Source organism: Amphiura filiformis, chromosome 5, assembly GCF_039555335.1.
Source record: "Amphiura filiformis chromosome 5, Afil_fr2py, whole genome shotgun sequence".
Lineage (NCBI taxonomy): Eukaryota > Metazoa > Echinodermata > Ophiuroidea > Amphilepidida > Amphiuridae > Amphiura > Amphiura filiformis.
Genome location: NC_092632.1, coordinates 67,783,539 through 67,805,625, shown reverse-complemented (window position 1 = coordinate 67,805,625; position 22,087 = coordinate 67,783,539). Strand labels below are relative to the sequence as shown.

At 36.4% G+C, this 22,087-nt stretch overlaps 1 protein-coding gene across 2 annotated transcripts; it reads left to right on the top strand.

Moving 5' to 3' along the window:
• Nucleotides 1–36: 36 nt before the first annotated feature.
• Nucleotides 37–19,545, top strand: LOC140153601 (sorting nexin-6-like). Of its 2 annotated transcripts, XM_072176383.1 has the most exons (14): nucleotides 37–99; nucleotides 198–245; nucleotides 2,527–2,634; nucleotides 3,623–3,658; nucleotides 8,455–8,565; nucleotides 8,983–9,104; nucleotides 9,745–9,868; nucleotides 10,616–10,711; nucleotides 11,871–11,976; nucleotides 12,402–12,477; nucleotides 13,780–13,819; nucleotides 15,039–15,125; nucleotides 15,829–16,074; nucleotides 17,102–19,545. In XM_072176383.1, exons 1-14 carry the CDS (start codon nucleotides 94–96, stop codon nucleotides 17,156–17,158), a joined length of 1,263 nt encoding a protein of 420 aa, XP_072032484.1. In that variant the 5' UTR covers nucleotides 37–93; the 3' UTR covers nucleotides 17,159–19,545. The 2 variants fall into 2 exon arrangements, with proteins under 2 accessions (XP_072032484.1, XP_072032485.1); XM_072176384.1 differs by lacking the exon at nucleotides 3,623–3,658 and having other exon boundaries at nucleotides 38–99.
• The last annotated feature ends 2,542 nt before the right edge of the window (nucleotides 19,546–22,087 follow it).

Genomic DNA, 22,087 nt, shown 5'->3' with positions numbered 1-22,087 from the left:
CATGCACGTTGTTTGTTTGTACCGCTTTTCGTTCACAAATTGATTTGACCTCCGACCTTTGACAGTAGGAAGCAATCACGTGACTCTGCAGCCATGATGGTGGGTGTACACTTCCTTCGTGTTAAAAAATACCGTAAATTTATGCAATCTCAACCGGTAAATGTCACTTTTTAACTGTCTGTTTTATTCATTTTTAGGACGATATGGAAGACAGCCCTGATCTCTTAGCTGAAGACCAAACTAAGGTAGGAAAAAGTTCGTAGTCCACGACCGTACTTGACTGGACTGATTGAGTTGCAAGTTGGTCTGCTGTGTGTACATGTATGGGCTGATTGTGGGGGTGTGTTTAGGGGTGTGTGCTGTGTGTGATGTGGCTGCCGGCTGTGCAGCAGTGGACAGTGCATTTGTAAACTCTTGAAAATTTATGAATTAGAGATTGTGTAGTACCATGGTCATGATTTGCGTTTGAGAATATGCTCGAACAAAACATGCATGAAAGACGCCGTATGTATATGAAAAAAAAAAAAAAAATTGTGGCCTCAACAAAGTCAAAGGTGGAGGGACGAGACACAGACATTGTAACATGTTTTATTTTTTAATCAGCCTTAAAACTTGATTAACAAAAAATTGAAATCCTAGTATAGTATTGCCAGTAAATGAATATTTTGTTAGTTAGATTTAATTTCATGTCATGACAACCAGCAGGGCCGGGTTCCCGTTAAGGTTTTAAAAATGTGCGTCTGTAGTGATGCAAGTTTGCTGATAGCTGATGAGGTTGCAAAAACTTGTGTCCAGACAAATTTTTGTGCGTCCATCTGAAATTCACGATACACACGTACCCCGGGTCTACACCTCATCAAATGTTGATTGTTAAAAAAAATAAAAGTGCATTTTCGCCATGATATTCCATCACCATTCGCTATGATAATTTTTCTCATTTCTGTGTCATTTTTAGTCCGAAACATCGTCAAAAACAGACCTGTGTAAAAACATGAGCAAAGTCTGTCAAGTGTCAATCTTAAGCAAATTTTTGTTCAGTACTTTTACTTCCGCATTGATGACTACAAAGCTAAACGCAGCGCGCTGCCACAAATAATACAAAAAAGGTTATCATTTGGATTTTGTCTTCAAAATTGCTTTTATTCATCGTAATAATAATACCCCGGTACTATGGAAACATAGATTATTTATGAGAAAATGAACTTAAAACATTAGAAATTAAATATTGTCAGCTTGTGATAAATAATTAAATAAACATTAGCGGCATGTCGTCAGTCCAGCATGCTTGCTTGTAAACAAATCAATCATCCCCATCAAACAGCGATCGTTCGAAAACTATACAAAAAGTGCACAATTTCCTGACATTGTATTTTACAAATATTGCAGAATTTACTTCAATTCTTACCAGGTGGGTCAAAATTTTGTGGCTTTTATTATCTTAAAAATATAAAAGAATAAAAATTTCTTATTTTTATCATCAATTAATGATAAAATTTCGAACATGGGCGCAAAATACTTGATTAGCCATATGAACTTGCGTCCAAATTTGCAAAATACGCGTCTGGATGCAATGACGCACACTAACGGGAAGCCTGATGACAACAAAAAACTGCTACATCATGTAAATAGCTATTTTAATAATAAAAGTATATTTTAACACTTAAAAGTGTTAAGGGGTACTACACCCTGGCCAATTTTGTGCCCATTTTGCATTTTTCTCAAAAAAATATAGCGCATTGGTGACAAGTAAGATATGTATATTATAGGGCAAGGACTACAACTACTGCACTGAAAATTCAGCAACTCAAGGCAAGTAGTAAATTGATTTATTGATCAAATATTGGTTTTCCCTCATTTTTGACTGTAACTCCACAACTGTTGTCTGTGCTGAAATAAAATTTCCAGTGCAGTAGTTGCAGTCCTTGCCCCTATAATATACATATCTTAATTGTCACCAATGCCCTATAATTGTTGAGAAAAATGCAAAAATAGGCACAAATTTGGCCAGGGGTGTAGTACCCCCTTAAGGACAAGCAGTTGTGGTGACTACACATTTCGAACACAGTTTGACTTTGAGGACTTGTTCTCAAGTTGTAGCCATGCAGTGTCCACTGCCCATGTCTTCAAACAACTTATCTGGGACCACTGTCCCTATTTTTTACATGTTGCAATTAACTTTTTAAGTCCAGAACATCAAGCCTTTCATTGTGTAACATCAGATAGATATAAATTGTACTGAACCAAGGGACCGTTCACAAACACTTGATAGGGGGGCCTGATGAAAAAAAATTTCATTGTGAAAAATTTTCGGGGGTCAACCTCATAGAAAAGCATATAAACTCAATTTTCCCAGGAAAATTTGTGGTCATTTTTTCAGGTCCCCCCTTAATAGGAGGGTCAAAAATTTTCAGTGCACCCCCTTTTTGCATCAGGCCCCCCTAACAAGTGTTTGTGAACAGTCTCCAAAATCAACAGAAGATTGATTTTTGCTCAGTTTTTGAAACTTTTTGTTGAATTTGTTTTCAGGGGAGGAAAGAGTCCAATGTGGATTTGGACACAGATACATCATTAGTGGTCGAGATTTCTGATGCACTGAGTGAGAGGGACAAAGTCAAGTTTACAGTACACACCAAGGTAAGATTGGAACGATATCAATTAGTTAGCACAAAAATTAGAACTCTTGAGGTTTCACCACCCCTACCCTCAAATTGTGATGGTCAGCGCGATCTTGTATATGGGGTAAGATGGTACTGGTACTGGTTTGTCATTTTTGCCTGTTTAATATCGACTGGCAATATATATATATTAAGTGTGTGATTTTCGGGTAATTTTGTGCCCGGGTACCTGGCGCATTTTTCGAAAATCCCTGGCTTATATATGGCTCCCACCCTTATCCTTGATCTGTATTGGCCGAGGATTGGTTACAGGGACTGCTTTTTTAGGAGAGCGAAAGAAATCGCTCTCTACTGCTCTCCTTAAATCTGATATAGGAGAGTGATTTTTAGCTCTCCTAAATTGACCATTCTCTCCTTACGTTCTATTGTAAATGCTCTAAACAGCTCTCCTTGAAGGCTCCAGAAGAGCTATTGAATGCTCTCCTGCAAATTCCAAAAGACAGTCCCTGTGGTTATACATGTATTTGTGTGATGATTGTTAAAGAAAGTGAGCAGTCAATTTACAGAAAGTCTCTGGCAATCACAACATTATCATGCCTTAACATACATGCATATTGACCATAAAACAAATAAAAACAGCCGTGTCTCAACATATGCACTTGTACCGAGGTGTTGATGCAGCTAATGTAATCCCTCCTTTGGTGCTCGTGCATTAGATGCATCAACATCTCAGTACACATGCATTATTTTACTCCTAACAAGTGATACCGGAACGCATATTTTAAAACCTATAATTGGTGGACAAAAGTCACATCACTTTAGCTCTGTTAAAAAGACAGTGAGTTGTAATTTGTTTGTAAAAAGTATGAGCCCGTTCCCACGTTCACCATTCCCCCCCTTGATTTTTGGGCACTGAATTGTGTGATGCCAACATATTTACCCCTGTTTATCATGGTGTGACGTATGATCATGTGAAGTTTCTTTTTAATTTGTGTTTAATTCAATAGTGCAAAGGAAGGCCCAACATTCTAGAATCCATTGTTGTAAGTCGTTTTTATTTCTCATTGTTCTGCTGTATTTTTGTTCTTTCATATGGTTGGAGTTTTACCCTCTATTTTGCACTTTTAAACAGGGGTAAATACAGTGGCAATCATTACTCCCGATTCCAGAAATATACAGTACTGTATTTTTTTGATTAAATGCCAAATGAAATACCATGGCTAATTCCTAATCCTTTAATTAGTTCTAACTGGCAATGAAAGTCTAATTTTAATTTCTGGGAAAGTTTTGGAAAAAATCACCAAAAGACATGTGTTTTTGTGACATTTTTCATACATGCTGTGACAATCAAGCCCAAAGATTCAAGTAGGCCTACTAAGACTAATTTTAGGTTATACATTCTAATTTTGTGTAAAACACATTTTCCAATATATCTTTTATAACCAATTATCAGAATTAACATCAAATATTAATTTTATGAGCAAAACTTATTGCCTATACTCAAAATTTTGAAAACTTAAGACTTGTGCCAATAAGCCCAATCGCTATTGTAACTTCCGGTTTTTTGGGGGACACTTTGACCTCTGACATATCTAGGAAATTGCTGTAATTATTATTAATTTATTTATTATTGTCATAATATTATCTTTAAAAATATTTAAATGACTAATTTATTCAATAATAATGTTTTTTGGGTTTGTTTTTATCCTTGTAAAACATTTTAGATTATATTTTGTAAGCACAAAAAACGTTTTTTCTGAATTTTTCCGATAGGTCAAAGGACAAAATGTCCCAAAACTGCAAAAACTGTCCCACGATGCATTTCAATCTTCCAATGCCGATTGGGCTTATTCTTTGAATTTTGGAAAAACATGTAATTTAAGAAAACATGCAAAATTTCACATTTTTGGCCCTTTTCCCATGAAATAGCACAAAAATATGACTTTTATTACCAGTTAGAACTAACTAAAGGATTTGGATTTAGCTATGTTTCATTTAGTAAAACAAGGTAACATTTTTAAAACAATTAAAAACAAATTAGTGCTGTATTTTTCTGGAATCAAGAGTACCGTAGTACTTCAGCTTTCCTTGCTGATCTATTCGCTATTATGCAAAATGGTCTCATTGCACAGTTCAATGACCTCTATTGGTATATTCAACATTCATAATGTAACAGTTGACCTGAAGTAGTTTGGTATGAGTTTTAATACCCAGCATATTCAGAAGGTCATTATGTGAATGTACAAACGTATTGGGGTCAATGAACTGTGCACTGAGAGATGACCATGTTTGAGATCTTGGTTATTATAAATGAAAAGAGTATCAAGCTCCCAATTTTATCAAATTAATGCTATCAAATTAATGCTATGCGTGCTAGCCATAGGCTTCAACACAAAATGTTCCAAGTTTTGAGATATTATCTCAAATTTTCAAGAGCTATCTTAAGAACTACTAAACCAATACCAGGCTTGTTTATACTCCTTTTAATGCATTTTTGCTGATTCCAAATATGGTCATTTCATGACAATTTAAAATTCTAAAATTTTTGATTTAACTTGTCGTCTGCAGTTGACACCCACGTGGAGAGAGTTGATGTTCTGTTTGTCATTTGTGAATCCTAAGCACAGATATTGCTAGCATACATGTATTTACCCCTCTTCTTGTATTTTTCCTGTTCATATTTAGGAATTGAAATCAGAATCAGATTTTTTTCTTTTCAACTTGTTGCAATTATGTTGAACTTTGATATTTTAGCAGTATGGGAACCTACCACTCACTTTGTGACCCGATTTGTCACCCCATTTCTTTCTTTGTAACACATACATGTACTGTACATTTACTTGGCAGGTTCTTGCTTCAATCAGTGGCGTAGCTAGGCAAGGGGCGATAACGGGTTATCCCTCCCAATATTTCGTTCTGTCGGTTAATCAGATTGGTACTCTCCGTTCATTTTGAGTGGTCCAACTGTGACCTCACAAGGACAAGACCAAACATTTTAATTCCTATCATTGATATTGGCTCAAACAAAGTACATCAACTGCATCAGCATGGCCAACGTTAACAGTTGCCCACTCAATTTAAAAGAAGCAAATGTCATATAAAAGTGTAAAATAACCCCCCCTCAAAAAAATGGTTCAGCTGAGCAATTTAAAAAGAGTAAAATCCCAGATCTTCAGGGTGCTCTGCCCCTGGACCTGTGCCAAGGCTTTACTATTGGACCCACCAGGTAGCAGGGATCCTTAGATGACCCCTGGACCGCACCCATTAATTGCTTTGCTCAACTGATCGCTTCAACTTGTTGGTTCACTGCAATTACTTGTAACACCAACATGCAAATCCTGGCAACGCCACTGGCTTCAATTAGTAATTTTCTTGTTTTGATTTATAGTTGGTAGACATTTATTTAATTTTTAAATTACTAGATACCTGTATCATTTAATAGAATCCTAAATTTGGCTTTGATAGTAACTGAGCTTATTTTTTTTAGATACCTGTGTGCAACAAATTGCTGGTTCCCAACTTTGACCAATTGTGTTTTCCTCTTCCTACATGTAAGCAAGTTATATGACCAATACCCACATCATTTTTTTTAGTAAAACTAAAAGTTATGATAAATAAGTTTGATTATCTTTGGTGAAGGTTTTATTTAAAGATATGGGTCTCTCTTTTTATAGACATCTTTTTATTATATTTATAAGCAATATTTTGTTAGAATCTGGATCTGAGATATTATAGTCTCCTGTGTTTTTTTTGTAAATTGTACAATTTACATAGTTCATCTTTTCATTCATTCAATATTTTGACTAATTGTAGAATTGCATTTGCTTACTTCATAGTTCAAATGTGTTTGTATTAACCCTAATGCCCTAGGCCTATTTTGGCGAGGGGGAAGGAGAGAAGGAAGGAAGAATCACAGAAGAAGAAGAGAAAACTTTTTTTCTCAGGTGCGGTTTTGAACCAGGGACCCCTCGGGTGCCAGACACGCACATGGCCACCCCTTGGCTAGCCAAGCTTTTCGTGACCAAATGACTGTTTGCATGATGACACAAGTTCACATCACGTGAGATACCCGGGCTTGCAGATGCTTTGCGAATTGACATTTTTTGATGTTTGGTTCATTTAGAGTTAAATTACTTTGATGATCTGGACAAATGTTGAACCTACTCCCCATTCCAGAAAACCATTTTTTGACTGGATTAAAAGAGTGTTATCAACTTCTGTCAAATGAAACACATTTTGCCCAATTTATGAACTAGTGGCCAAAAATGTGCATATTTATGGTGTTTACCACATGCTGTGACAGTCAAGTCTAAAGACTTGCACAGAGTCTAATTTCAATTTATGTACGGTATTCTAATTTTTGGGAAAGACATACATGTTTCATTCTTATAACCAATCATTTAATGTAAAGAATACAAAATAAAAGTGAAAATTACAGCAAAATTTTCGCATATGCTCAAGATTTTGAATGCTTAGACTAGTTCAAAGTCTTTGAATTTTGTGACTCGATTGTCAAAACATTGTTTAACAAGATGAAAATGCATGTTTTTTACTCTCTTTTTTTCAAGAAATTAGTGAAATAGTGCACTTGTTTCTTTTATCTCTTTATTTATAGTTAGTACTAAATGAATGATTAGGATTGAGCTATGTTTTATTTGGCAGAACTTAATAATTTTTTTTTAATTCCAAAAAATCGGTGCTGTATTTTTCTGGAATGGGTAGCAATACTAAAGTAATCATAATGCTATGTTAGACACTTAACACTTGAATTGTGTACACTGAATCACACAAACATGAAATCTCAACTCTGTGTAGGGGGAGTGTATTAGTTCTTTATGTGTAAGCAACACGGTGACCAGTAAATCCACATGTCCAAAAGTATATGTCACAATAATTTAACACCAGGACTTCAAAGAAATAAGTTGCACCTCACTTAGAATCGTCTTTTCATTTTACATCCCTTTTTAAAGGGATTTTTATTTGTATGCGGGGGCGAGTATGTGCAAATATACACACCCGAGGGGGGGGGGGTATGTGTACCTGCACAGAAGTGTTGCATGAAGACCCTAAACATAACACACACATAACTGATAGTGCACTTCACTCTTGCATAGTGTTAACTTGTAATATAACAATCATACAAGCACCAATTTTATAAGGACTCAAATATGTACCAAGCAAACATCTATCTGGGGAAAATAAAGCATCATTTAGACAGCAGCATGATTGCCTGTGGCATTAGCTTCATTTCAAATAGGAAGGTCAAAATTTCAGCAACAATAACTGATAATTGGATAGCTTTATGCCGAGCTAGCAGAATCCCTTTGCTAATTAACATAAAATTTTCATTAAAAAATTCATGCATATGCTGCATTTGCAACTATAGCTTTTAAAATTCTGGCATTGATTGACATTTTTACAAAGGTCCTTATTGGAGAAGCTTGCTAAACATGACTTGCATTTTTCAGGGTTTTTAAAATGTCAAAATGTTTGGGGGATGCGTAATTGCAGGGCTTAAGTTATGAAATGTGCATGTGGGTTACCAATTGCTCTACCAATGTCTAGGACAGCGTTAAGAGTTACTGTGCACAGCCCATAAATGAGAATATTCTCTTCCAGATCCAAGATAGCTGTCATGGCATGAGTGGTTATGTTGGATGTGCAGGAAAGGTGAATTTACAAAGTTTTTATAAGGAATGAGGAATAATCATTGGAATGTTTATGAAGTATGTCGTATGTTTTTACTCATTCGCATATCCAAGATGGCTGCCATGGGCTCTCCTTAAAACTCTAGTTGTGTATTGAAATTTGGATTTCACTATATTTTCCTTGTTTGCAGACCACATTGCCAGATTTCCGAGAGAGTGAGTTTTCAGTGCAACGTGAACATGAAGAATTTACGTGGTTACATACCATGTATGATGAGAATCCCGACTATGCTGGGATAGTGGTGAGTAAACGTGAAGAAATGCTACCCTGTGAAATTCTGTCACCAAAGCCCGACACCAAAGTCAGCAAGTCAAGACTTAAAACATCAATCATTGCATAACCAGTTTTTGATTTGCAAGAGAAATGGTACAAAATGTCACTAATATGGATCAGTATAACATTAAAATGTTTACAAGTTGAGTTTGGCCCGTAGATTTGAAACTCATGGGCTTGGATTGCCTTAGAGGATTCTTTGGCTTATTGTGAGCAATCTCCATTCCCACAGCATACCTTAATTCAATTGATCTTCTCTCTTTTGAAAAACTTGGACTGTGAAATATTTTGTACCCAGTACTGTACCTACATGTAGTCCAATCTGGGACTGTTCAGGTTCAATATATACATTTCTTTTTTATTTGTTTTGTTACATTCAAATTAGATTCCACCTGGACCACCAAGACCAGATTTTGATGCGTCCAGGGAGAAACTACAGAAACTAGGAGAAGGAGAAGGCACAATGACCAAGGAAGAATTCAACAAAATGAAGCAGGAACTAGAAGCGTAAGAAGACCAGTCACCACTGGGCTATTCCACTTAAAACCCACCCTCCCTCTGTGGACGATTCAGATTGAATCTTTGGTACAGGGTGTATGGAATTCAAATGGAACTGCCTAATGTGTTCATTCCATTTGCAATTCATACTCCCCCTGTGGAAGATATTTCCAATATCTTACACAGGAGTAGTGTGGATATTTAATGGACCAGCCCATTGCTTTGTTGTAATGTTGGAGCTTGGAAGGAGATTCTTGTTTCATTAGATTGGCTTTCCTTCCAACTATATCATGTATAGATGAGATGACATGTGACGTCCTTCAAAAAAGTTTGTTCTGAAGTTTTCATGTTTTTAGCCCAGCAGTATGCATGGGCATCATGTTTTGCCAGGGACCTGTGCTTTAACACTCTCACCAAATCAGATATTTCACAGCCTGTTATTGGTTAGTACCATGGAACTAGGGTGTGCTAAGGCGGTGCCTTCCCTAGTTATGTGATACTAACCAATCACAGGCTGTGGGGAGTTTGATTGGCAGGATCGTCAGATGCGAACAGGTTTCTTAATTTTGGGCTTTTATTATAATACTTGTCTCAAAAAATTACAGTAGGTAAGCTTAATACCTATTCTCCTATGTGTCTGTGTTTACAGGGAGTATTTGGCCACATTTAAGAAGACCGTAGCCATGCATGAAGTTTTCCTTCAACGACTAGCAGCACATCCACAACTACGTAATGATCATAATTTCAAAGTCTTCTTGGAGTACAAGCAAGAGGTGAGATGATAGCGAAGTGAAAATGATTTAAAACCAAGTAGAGAATCTCCTTGATGTGAACAGTTCAGTAGTAGAAGGGACATTCCGAGATTTTGAGTTTTAAAATGTTTGCACACCAATTTTGTTTTACCCTGTATACTTCGAAAGATAAATTTGCAGAGAAAACATTTTTTGTTGCAACTTTCCTTTGCTATTGCATCACCAATTCTGGTGAGTGTATCAAATTATAGTAGCATAGAAGTTTTAGTTTGCTTTCTAAGATAACTTGTGAATTAATGTTGTTGTTGGGCAGGAAAAACCTCCTATGTGTCTTTGGCCCCTGAACATGTTTAAAGCAAAACCTCCTATGTAACCTGTTGGCAATGTTGCTTTAAACATGTTCAGGGGCCAAATTATGACAGGTCATAAAATTATAATGATTTCTTTAATTGTTGTTCTATAATGGGCTATTCCATTTAAAGTGCACACTACCTCCATCAAAGTCTTCCACAGAGGGAGTAAAAGTTTTGAATAGAATAGACAGTTGAGGAACTTCTATTTGAAATACTCACTACAGCTGTGGAAGATATAGGTAAAGCCATAATACAAAGGGAGTATTGGTTTCAAAATAATTAACCCTGACCAATTACATTTGAAAAACATACTCCCCCTGTGTAGTGTGGATTTTAAATGGAATAACCCAATTTTAATGGAGTCACAATACTCTGGTACATTCTTTTGAAGAAACCAATTTTCTTCTTTTTTTAGTTGAATGTAAGAGGGAAGAACAAGAAGGAAAGATTTGGAGGCTTAGTAAAGTTTGTTACCAAGTCTGTTGATGAAGTACTGATATCTGGTCAAAAGGTAAGTGGGACATCTATCCAATACATATGCTGTGAAATTCCTTGGTGATAGGCATGCCTAAGCTAAGGGTCAGACTTTTTTTGTGATTGCGTTATTTGCACTGGAAATTGCAATTTTTGATGTCTATTGCATTTTGCTTGTGTTTTCTTCACTTTCCTAAAAAATCGGGGGTAAGCATGAAATTGTACGAAATACGTCTCATTTTCGGATTTAATTTAAGATGTATAGTAGAATTGATATTAAGTAAATCTAAGTAAATCATATGTTTGCATCAATCAGTACTTACATGTGAAATTTTGTCCAATATTTACCGATAAATCATGTCAGCACACTGTGTAATGGGTGCATCAATTTAGAATTTCAACCTGATAATTAAACCAGGAGTAACTCGAACTTTGTAAATGAACCAGAAGGGATACAAATATCATATCGCATTTTTGTAGCCTTGCAATTTTTTTAGAAAACAGTAGTGTGTTTTTGGCTTCCATAAATTGTGCAAAGTCCGAGCCTTAGCCGAATTCATATCTCTATAGAGCTTATATACAATGTATATAAAATGAAGCATATCAGAATTACGTTTCTGCCAAATAATAATAACCCTTTGCTGTAGATTGTCCCTATACCAAAGAAATGGTAGCTTTGAAAAAGAGGATTTGAGCATTTAGTTCTTGTCATTGGATCATGTATAGTATGTGGTAGTGTTGGGCAACTAAGTCGCCAATAGTCGTTAGTCGCGACTATTACTTGTAGTAGCACCTACGACTATTGAAAACAAAAAGTCGACTAACACAACTATATGTTAAAAATCATGTTGAAAGATGTCCGCAACAAAACCAACAAAAGTGCTGTGAAAAATGTCATGGAAAGTAAAAGTAGTTGGAATTTATCATCGGTTTGTTTACTGCAGGCATGGTTGACATGACAAAATATACAATATACACAAGTAAAAAGCCTGCACTTCCATTTAAATATTGTGACAACTTGTCATTTCTTTATTTCCATATCTTACTTGTTTATTCATGCATTTTGGCCACAGATAGTCGCGACTATTTGGTGCCGACTAGGAAAAAAGTGATAGTCGCCCAACACTAGTATGTGGGCTGCCCTTTGCCCAATGAGTATTATTCTTATTTTCTTCTCGTCTTTGGTTTCATTACAGGATGTGGATTCTTTCTTTGAGCATGAAAAACAATTTCTGGTAGAATATCATGTCAAAGTGAAAGATGCTACAATGAAATCAGATAAGATGACAAGAACTCATAAAGGTAAGACAGTGCTCTACATGCAATAGCTGCCAGGGGTCATATATTGTCCATTTTTCATGGAACATACAAATCCCTTCCATTTCATTTGCATGAAGTTGTCGGAAATTTCAGCCTCGCAAGTCAGCAGGTAGATTTTACTGGTGTATATTTTTTGATCAGTATAAAATTTATAGACATACCATATACCAGTCCAAAGTGATGCACACATCATGCAAAGTACCTTAAGGACTTTTCCCCTTACAATAGTTACTGGTGTCTGATACCCACTGTATTTGACTTCCACTGTCCTATATTTGTCCAATACTTTCATTCAAAATGTTCCTTTATTATTTCTTTATTTTTGTAGGGCTGGCTTGAATTGAATTGATTCATTTACAAGTTTGTGACTTTTTTTTGTACATTTGATGTGATTTTGTTATTTGCAGATGTTGCAGATAGTTACATCAAGATTTCCGGTGGTCTTGTAGGGCTAGCTACTATAGAACAAACAGATCTTGATAAGTAAGTACCATATTGGGCTGTTCCATTTAAAATCCACACTACCCCTGCGGAAGATTTTGGAAATATCTTCTACAAGGGGGAGTATGAATTTCAAATGGATTTAGCACATTATCCAACTCTATTTGAAACTCAGCTTACCTTTATGGGAGATTCAGGTTGAATCTTTCTCAGAGGGTGTATGAAATTCAAATGGAGCTGCCTAATGTGTTCATTCTATTTGAAATTCATACTTCCTCTGTGGAAGATATTTCCAATATCTTCCACAAGGGTAGTGTGGATTTTAAATGGAATAGCCCATTGTTTTTAATAAAGGCATTGCATTTTTCCAAGGGGGAGGCGTTTATTAGAAGTGAATTTTCAGTGGAAAAACTTTAAAAATCTGGTTCAAATTCTGAATGGTCCTTCTGTAGAAAAGAGGGATTTACGGCTATACAAATATTACTACTGATGTGCGTTTTTCATTGAAAAACTAAAGGGGGTGTTTATTAGAGGGGGAGCATTTACTACTAACAATACGGTGTATCAAAAAGGACATACTCAGTTCTTGGATATGTTCTGTGATATTTGCCGACGAACATGCCCTGGTCATCCTGTGAAAACAAATGGGTCACAACATGGTCACGTAATACAATATTGCTTGTCCCTTGAATAAGGTGCCAATATTTGGTGATATGATATGTGCTGAAAAAAGAATGAAATCTACCATTCTTAAACACTTGAGAATATTCTTGCAATCTTATTGGTTCTTACCCGTGTGATATGACACGATATCACACACTTTAGCGTGTATGTGTCGACGCAATACTCGTACATGCTATTTGAACCAATCGGAGGTGCATAGCAACAACGGGACTGATCGATTCTAAGCCCTGGGTAAGTCCTTGTAAAATGTAGGATTTAATGATTTAACTTATGATTAATATATTTATTTGAATTGAAGTGTTTAAGAATGAGAATAAAGGTATTGTTTTTAGCAGCTGTGTCGCATCTATCGTCTCATATAACCGCGACATCATTATTTTTGGCGTAAAACAACTTGGCTTCGCCTCATTGTTTTACTTAAAATAATGATGTCGCCCGTGTTATATGAGACGATAGATGCACTCCAGCGGCTAAAAACAATACCTTTAATCTCTAATTATAACATACATACAATAGCTGCTTCATGTAGACTACATACAATAGCTGCTTCATGTAGACTACATGAAGCAGCTATGGTATGTTATTGCATCACTATGAATTAGGCTTATAATGCAACATTCCAACAACTAATGCTTTTTGTGAACTTTACTTTTTCCATAGATTTTTCAACAAAATATCAGAAACCCTTGAGAAAACCAGGGTGAGTATTCAGAATGTAATAGAAAATTCGTCAAATAAATAGTGGAAAAAGGAAATGGGTTGAAACGTTTTAATTATAACCACTGTTGCTTTAGATTAAAGGGGTGTTGTTTAATGTTGTATATTCTGTTTTCTAGCTTACATTGAGTGTTACCATTAAAACAATATGTGTCCAAATTCTGAGTTGTATTGCTCCAGCAGTTTTGATATGAGAAGCAAAAATGTGTATAACAATGCTTCATAGGATAGTACACACTCTTCCAGTGTGGTTACCACAATTCACATTTTTGTTCACACCATCTAAATGAAGCATATCTCAGGTATCGGAAGGTCGTGGGTTCGATTCCCATGCCGGCACATTCCCTTGCTTTTTTTTTTTTCAAGTTGGGTTGTGTGCCGGTTGGGATTTGTATTTATTTCTTGTCATGTTTAATTGTAACACTTTCGGTTTGTAAACTGTTCATTCTTTCATATCTCAGGTGTTACAATTTATTTTACTGGGGTTATGAGAAAAATTTGAGTTGCAGATTTGATCAGGAAAAGGGGATGAGGCTGTCGATCAGGTCAAGGACCCTTAACTTTGGCTTGTGGTATTTTTATCGCCAGTAAAAATAGTAGATCTACATCCTGCATAAGTTGAGTAACTTTGAATCAAATACTGATACATTAAATAGCTATATTTTGAAATGCAAAATTGATCCAAGTATGGTTTTGGTCATATGTCATTGGAGCAAAGATTAAAGGTCCGTAACCCGATCGACAACATCATCCCCCTGATTTTTGTCATTGTTAATGAGTTTTTGGTATCACAATATAGCTCGTATTTTTCTCATTCCTATCCTGAAATTTGACGCTCCAAGTCGATGTATTTCCGGAGAAAGCAGAGAATTCATGCCAAAATAGCTTCCCTGGTGGCTACCAATTTCTGGAATTCTGAACAGGCTTATCGTAGAAAATTAAGTCTCCTCAACAACTAGTTCGGTTTCACGTCATTCACATTGTGTGAAAAGAGCGAACCGCACAAACTGCTGAGGAGACTTCAGATCGACAACGGTAGTATAAAGCTCTAAAAATTCAAAGATGGCTGTAGCTGGCTGCGTGGCGCAGTTAGCTGCATAAAGGGGACAATATTTGATATTATATGTAATTTTAAAGACAATCCATATCCAAAACCAATAGGGTTACCCCCCTTTAAAGCAGTAAACTTGTTCTCATTGCAGAAATTAGAAGCTAGAGTAGCATCCGATGAGGATCTGAAACTGTCTGACCTATTGAGATACTACATGAGAGATTCACAAGCTGCTAAGGTAACATGTTTTTATATTATGTATAAATTGGCTGTTGCACTTTTCAGTGCATCCTGTACATGTACACTGTACATTGTACAGGGTGTTAGCTAGAAATTGAGGTTTGTCCGTCATTTGAATAAAATTGCCTGTCCTAATTTGACCTTTAAAACATTTACCAGACTTCTACTGCCCATTGGGGGTTCAAAGAGTTATATGTGTTGCTATGGCCTTGTTTTGCAAATCTGGTCTACTAAAAAAAAGTCAATAGTATTTCTCAACACCTCCTGTGTGGGAGACTAAGGTCATGCCTTCCATCGGGGTGTATCATATGGCTGTGAAAGACAATTTATAATGTCTTTATGTTTAGTCTATGGTGATCATCAAGTTGCTTGTTTGTGGCACAAATAATTTTAGCATGCTTGTGTCACAGATGTTGAACTTTAATCTGATCGTGGGATAGGCTTTTACGACGGGAAAAGCCTATGGCGAGGTATGCTTGTTTCTGTAGACAAGGGGCAGTCTTCAGTGAACAGCTCTTTTCAGAGTCATCAGTAGGCAAGGGGCGGTCTACATGTCTCATTCTTAGGTACTTTGTCCTGAAGAAGTCAGAGCTACTCCTGACGAAAGCTTGACAGTTCTAAACTTGTCCGACGGCGAACCCGCTAAAAAACCCCACTAATTGTTTAATCTGATCGTAAGTTTTATTTTTGTCCCCATTCAGGATTTACTGTATCGAAGAATGCGTAGCCTAGTTGATTATCAAAATGCTAACAAAAAATTGGAGCAGGCTCGTGCTAAGAACAAGGAGGTAATGCTGGCCGAGAAGAACCAACAAGAGGCTTGTGAGAAGTTTGAGAAGTTGTCCGAAGTTGCCAAAGGGGAGCTATCTGATTTCAAAGCGAGGAGGGTCCAGGCATATCGGAAACACCTTACTGAATTAGCAGAGCTGGAACTTAAACACTCAAAGGTAAGAAACTGATGAAACATGTAGGGGCCGGCGTCGACATGCCTTCTGTCGGAATCCTGTTGACAAAGTGAATTATGTCAATATGTCGACAGAACTTCTTCCATGGCGACATAGTGCTCAGGAAATGGCCCAATAAAACTTTGTCAGGTAAGCTCATTTTCACTCAAAATATTGGCCATTGCCAATGTATTTTCAACAAAATGCAGTGCCAAATCTTATCTTTTACCTACTATTTCGCCAACTTTTCTTGTTATTTGCCTTCAGGGGTCATACTTTTGGCATTATTTTGCCTTGTTTTCTTGTGTAAGTGTACACTTTATCACTATGAAAATGGCCATCTTGAATTTTGCAGATGGTGTTTCTAGATATTTGTAGGTTTAAATTTTTACAATTTTCCTAAAATCATGAAAAAAAAAGTCTTTGGTATTTTTTCGGAACCCAAATGTATGATGACGTCGAGATACAAAATATGTCGACATCAAAAAATGGTGCCGACGCCGGCCCTAGAAACAGGCAGAGATGCCAATCTAACGCTATTTATCGGAATTCCTGTTTTGTAACATTTCCAGATAAAATGTTTTTCTTCCTTTAAATTTTCTACCCCCGCAAAAAAAATGAGTTAAAACTCCCATTGGTGTAAAGACTTGTATGCCATAACTTGTAGTTCTGAACTACAAGAATTGGTGTTTTCAGATGGACTTTCTAGGTCTTCAAACTGTTAAAACCCAGGAGCTTCACCCCCTCGACCCCACCAGGGGCCCTTTAAGCGAAGCGGGTCCCTGCACCTCCGGCCGTTACATGCGATGCTCCCGTTGATACACTCCATACGCTCGCGATTGAAGTTCAGATTTTTTTTTTTTCGCAAGCTATTGGCATCTCTGAAAATACCAGTCAGGCATTTGTTCCCTAATTGTTTGTATTCATGTTATTGAATAAAGAAGATGGATTTGAAATAATTTTTTTATAATATAATGTGATAGGTCAATTCTAATATATTGATGCTTTTTTATATTTTTTCTTGTTGCAGGCACAAGTGCAGCTGTTACGATCCTGCATAGCACAACTAAAAGAAGAATCACCGTAGTAGTAAACAACGCTCACTGTCAGGTGGTTGTTGTTAAATTGTTTTTTGTTTTTATTTTAGACAAAAAAAAGTGGTGCATCGCAAATACTGATGTACGTCAGTATTGAATGACAAAATCGTCCACTACCCATAATCCCTCATTCCAATCACAGTCATCATATGTATACTCAGATTATTAAAAAATTCACTTTTGTAAAACAATGTCTGCAACAGATATATGCTGTTACCTCATATAGTTATCTGAGAAAAGTATTGCCTGCAAAAGGAATTCAAAAAATAAATACAAAATGTAATTCTGAAATAAAATTGACCATGTGATTACATTCCTGTGTGTACTGTTAGAAAGGATACTACAATGTAGAACAGTTCATTTGTATTTGCTTTTACTTCCCAACCCATGTTATATTGGGCCGTTCCATTTAAAATCCACACTCCCCCTGTGGACGATTTTGGAACTATCTTCCACAGGGGGAGTATGAATTTCAAATGGCAGCTCCATTTGAAACTCACCCTCCTTCCATGGATCAGGTTGAATCTTTCTCAGAGGGTGTATGCAATTCAAATGGAGCTTCCTAATGTGCTCATTATATTTTTGAAATTCATACTCCCCCTGATATATCCAAAATCTTCTACAGGGGGAGTGTGGATTTTAAATGGAACAGCCCATTGACGGTGCAGTGGATTTGTTTGAATAACTAAAATGACTACTTGGTGCGAACTTGGTGAATTTGTAAGAAATGTACATTTAAAATTGAAACTTCTTTTGTATGAAAAAATAAGGATATAAAGTAGCATATCTGGTGATGTTTAAAAAAGGAAATATATTTGTTCCCTGTTTGCTCCCAATGGGCAGCTTTCTTGATAAATGTGGCAAAAGAACAAACCCAGTCATTGTGGACAGTGTGGACTATTCCAATTGAAATCCATACACCCCCTATGGAAGATGTGACCTTAATCTCCCACACAGGGGGTGTTAGATTTCAAATTGAGTCACCCATTCAGGTAATCCTGTTTGAAATGCGTACTCCCTTTGTGGGTGATTAAGGTTATGTCTTCTATAGGGGGTGTAGGGATTTTGACTGGAATAGCACATTTTGTCTGAGATTATAGCTCATATCATATTCACACCACACATAGACCCAACCCTACACACCGGCAACAGTGGACATTGACCCATTCTACATGTATTGCATTTTATCTGTGGGCAAATTTTTTTTTCTCCTTCCCATGGACGCTTTTTTACATCAAAGTGCTTTTCTACATTAAGACAATGACTATAATAATAATGCATTTTTATGCTGCTTTGGATCTAGAAATATCCTAGGAACAAACAGTTCCTTTGTGGTTGCAATTACACATAAGATTTCTCATGGGTCTGTCCATGTTGCTGGTGTTTTCAAAAGGGCCCTGACACACACACCCCTACTCCTCCTTTCCTCCTGCAATTGTGATCTACTGCAGACATCAAACCGAGGATGGTGCTCGTTTGCAAGTAGGTCCACGGTTTAAATGTACAAAGTCGTGTGTGTGTCCTCATTTGCTGGCAAACACTGACGCACCCCTCACACATTACACATATTTCAAATGAAATCAGAGAAGTTTATGCTCCTGTTTGTTGTATTGTATGAATGCAAATCTTTCCTGTCAAAGATGAAATCAAGTTGATTCATTGATAAGATACTAATTGTAATTATAACTTCTTAGATGACATTTTGTGGTAAGGTTTGTGTTCCTGATGGATTTTATTAAAATGACTCCACAAAGTGCAAATTTGAAGTTTGTTAATTCAAATCTGGTATTATTTGATAAACAGAGTAATATGGCGAAGGATGGCATGGAAGTGGCAAGTACTCACCAAATCTGTCATTTGAAATGTATATTTCTTTTACACAACCCTAATTACATATAATTAGGAAGAAATGTAGATATTATAATAATCATGCATGGACCCATTCCCTCAAATCCATATTAGTGTATCCATAATTGTAAAAAAGTCAACATGAGACGATTTAGCTGACAATTAAGCATCTATAGCTGGGTTTAAAAGGTTTTGGAGCTATGTGCAGTAATAACAATTATAATAGCAGTTTGTTGGCAAATTTATTAGCCAAACTTTTGGCCAACAATTTTTTGTTTAAAAGTTACGTATCTTCCTGATTGGCCATGCATTGTACACTGGCTAAAAATGCAAAAAAACTCTGGATTGTCATAAAATAAGTGCCTATGCGCATGTTCGCAATCAACAATGAATATATAATTATGAGTAATTCATTATACTACTACCAAGTACAAAACCTATATGACAATTTGCCATCTATATGAGTGTTTGTGTTATGTATCCAGTACTTAATGAATATCAAATGTAGTGTTTTGTACCAAAAAAGTAGGGAAAAAAATCCCCATTGTAAGCGTTTATGGACCCTGTATACGTACACAAAGTTTGTTTCACTCATTACACATGTGCATGTCTTGATTGCTTTTCCACCTGTTCAGTTCCTTTGTATGAATTCTTTCACATTTAACGTTCAGAAATTTGGGCTGTTACATTCAAAATCCACAATACCCCTGTCTGCCACAGGGGGAGTGTGATTCTCAAATGTAATTGGTCAGGGTTAATCATTTTGAAACCAACACTCCCTCTGTATTATGGCGTAACATATATCTTCCACAGTTGGAGTGAGTATATCAAATGGAAGTTCCTCAAGTCTCTATTCTATTCAAAACTTTTACTCCCTCTGTGGAAGACTTCAGCTAAATCTTCCACAGGGGTAGTGTGGACTTTAAATGTACCAGCCCAATTGATACAATTACCAAATAGGGTGCAACTTGCTAGACTTGAGTCCAGTCCTCGTTTACGGAGTTTAGGGTTAGGGTTTAGGGTTGGGGTAGGGCAGTCTTGTAATAAGACTAGTAGAGTTGCACCCTATTCGGCAATCGCTCCGCCCAATTTTATCACCCTTTGTTAAAGCATTAGAATTTGTATTGTGTACCATGAGGTGAATGTGCATTATGCTGAGCAGTCTCTACAAATTATTTCTTGATGACGTCAATGCGTTGAATCAGATGAGTCATGCGTGCATCTATTCAACGTCATTAGACACATGTGTATACGTTGGAAATTTAAGCGAATCCTCACAATTTGAAGCTGCACAGAGTCTGTTTGGTCAGTTCATAACATGAGACAACAGACATTACAGAACATTGAGGTAGTCCCTCTATACCACTGTTTATGATCAACTATAGTGCGTTTGGTATAGAGCAGTCCGTGTCGTCAATGTGTTGATGCAGCCATTTCATAAATGCATCCGTGAAATTCACTCTGCACTTGCAGGCATGAAAATTTTCAGTGTTTTCAGTATTGTTTTTTTCAAGACCAGTTTTCATGCCTGCACTTGTCAAAAAGCTCTCGAATTGGAAATACCAACCCTGTAAAGCTTTCGAATTATGTTTTTGGTGCATGAGGTTTATGTAAGGTAAATATAGTCTTCATAACATTCCCTTGGAATTGTACAAACATTGATATGACGTACATCATAATAGATCATTGCATACCACACATGCCAATGGTATATCATCAAATTTATTTTTTCTGCTATGAAAAATGTTATTTCTAAAGAATTATGCTTAATGTAGTATAATTTTGATATCTTAACATGGCTTTTTGTGCTTTGGAATATCTATTTGTAGCATATATTGGGTTATTCCATTTAATATCCGCACACCCTATAGAAGACATGACCTTAATCTCCCATGCAGCGGGTGTATATTTGGAATGGAGTCCCCCATTCAGGTAACTGCATTTGAAATTCACACTCCCTGTGTGGAAGATACAGTCATGTCTTCCATAGGGTGTGTAAGGATTTCTAATGGACTAGTCCATTGATTTTTATGGTCGGGGATGCAGCATATTTTCTGTCGGTGAAAAAAGATGAAATATTCAGTTCAATAGAATAGTGTTCCTTTACATATTTGCCTGCTTTTACCCAACTGATTTTCAGCAGATAATTTTTCTGATCTTTATCTTTCAAGAAGTAGGATGGGGGGGGGGGGGGTTCACGCCACAGATATAACACTGTTCCACATCAGTGTGCAGCCATAGCCAGAAATGATCTTTCTCTAGTAATTATGGGAATGAAGTCAACATTGATCCAGTTCCTCGTGCTCAGAAGGATTCAAAGCGGCCTTAGAGTGCATGCAAAAGCTCGCAAGGACTGGTGGATTTTTTGTGATGTCAAAGAGGGCCAGTCACGGTCCCTACAAGTGCTACGTTAGAAAAGAAGTAGAAGAAAACCCAAACCCTGTGTACATCAGGTATTTTGCAATTTCCGTGTTTAAGGTTATTAATTATTTTAAACTGTTGTGATTTGGTAGTTCACAGCATCTTACAAAATTTTTGGTAGTGAGCTTTGGCAAAAACAGCATTGCTCAATTCATAGCGAGCGTGTAGAAAAATTAAAATATCACAAATATACTTTTATAGGTGCTGCGGTTCTTGAGTTACGTTGTAAAGAGGGCTGAAACAACAACACTTTTGTAAAATGTACGTAACTCATTAACAACGATAAATTAAGCAAGTTTGCAAAGTATACGATTTGTAGAATGAACTTTTGCAAAACATCAAGGTGTTAATTTTCAATAATATATTAATCTATATAATGAAAATCGATTTTTAGGTTGCTTCGACCAACAATACCTCGTCTACCCTTAATTGGAATGCTATTGTATACTAACAGGAACAATCTGATAATAAAATTTACTGTGTTATTGAAGAAAGAAAAAACACTGATGGGAAAAGCACTGGGTTGAACTCCTACTTCAAGTTAGTATGATAAAACAAAAAGCAAAAATGGGGAAATGAGAAATTGGGAAAAGGGTCATAGCTTTCCACTGTTTTGTTTGCTTTCTGCAGCTTTAGGTGTATTTTACTGT

Excerpts from the sequence above, each read along its gene's own strand:
- LOC140153601 (XM_072176383.1), top strand. Across the intron at positions 9,105-9,744 it reads ATGAAGCAGGAACTAGAAGC|GGAGTATTTGGCCACATTTA; the intron begins GTAAGAAGACCA and ends CTGTGTTTACAG. Across the intron at positions 12,478-13,779 it reads GAACAAACAGATCTTGATAA|ATTTTTCAACAAAATATCAG; the intron begins GTAAGTACCATA and ends CTTTTTCCATAG.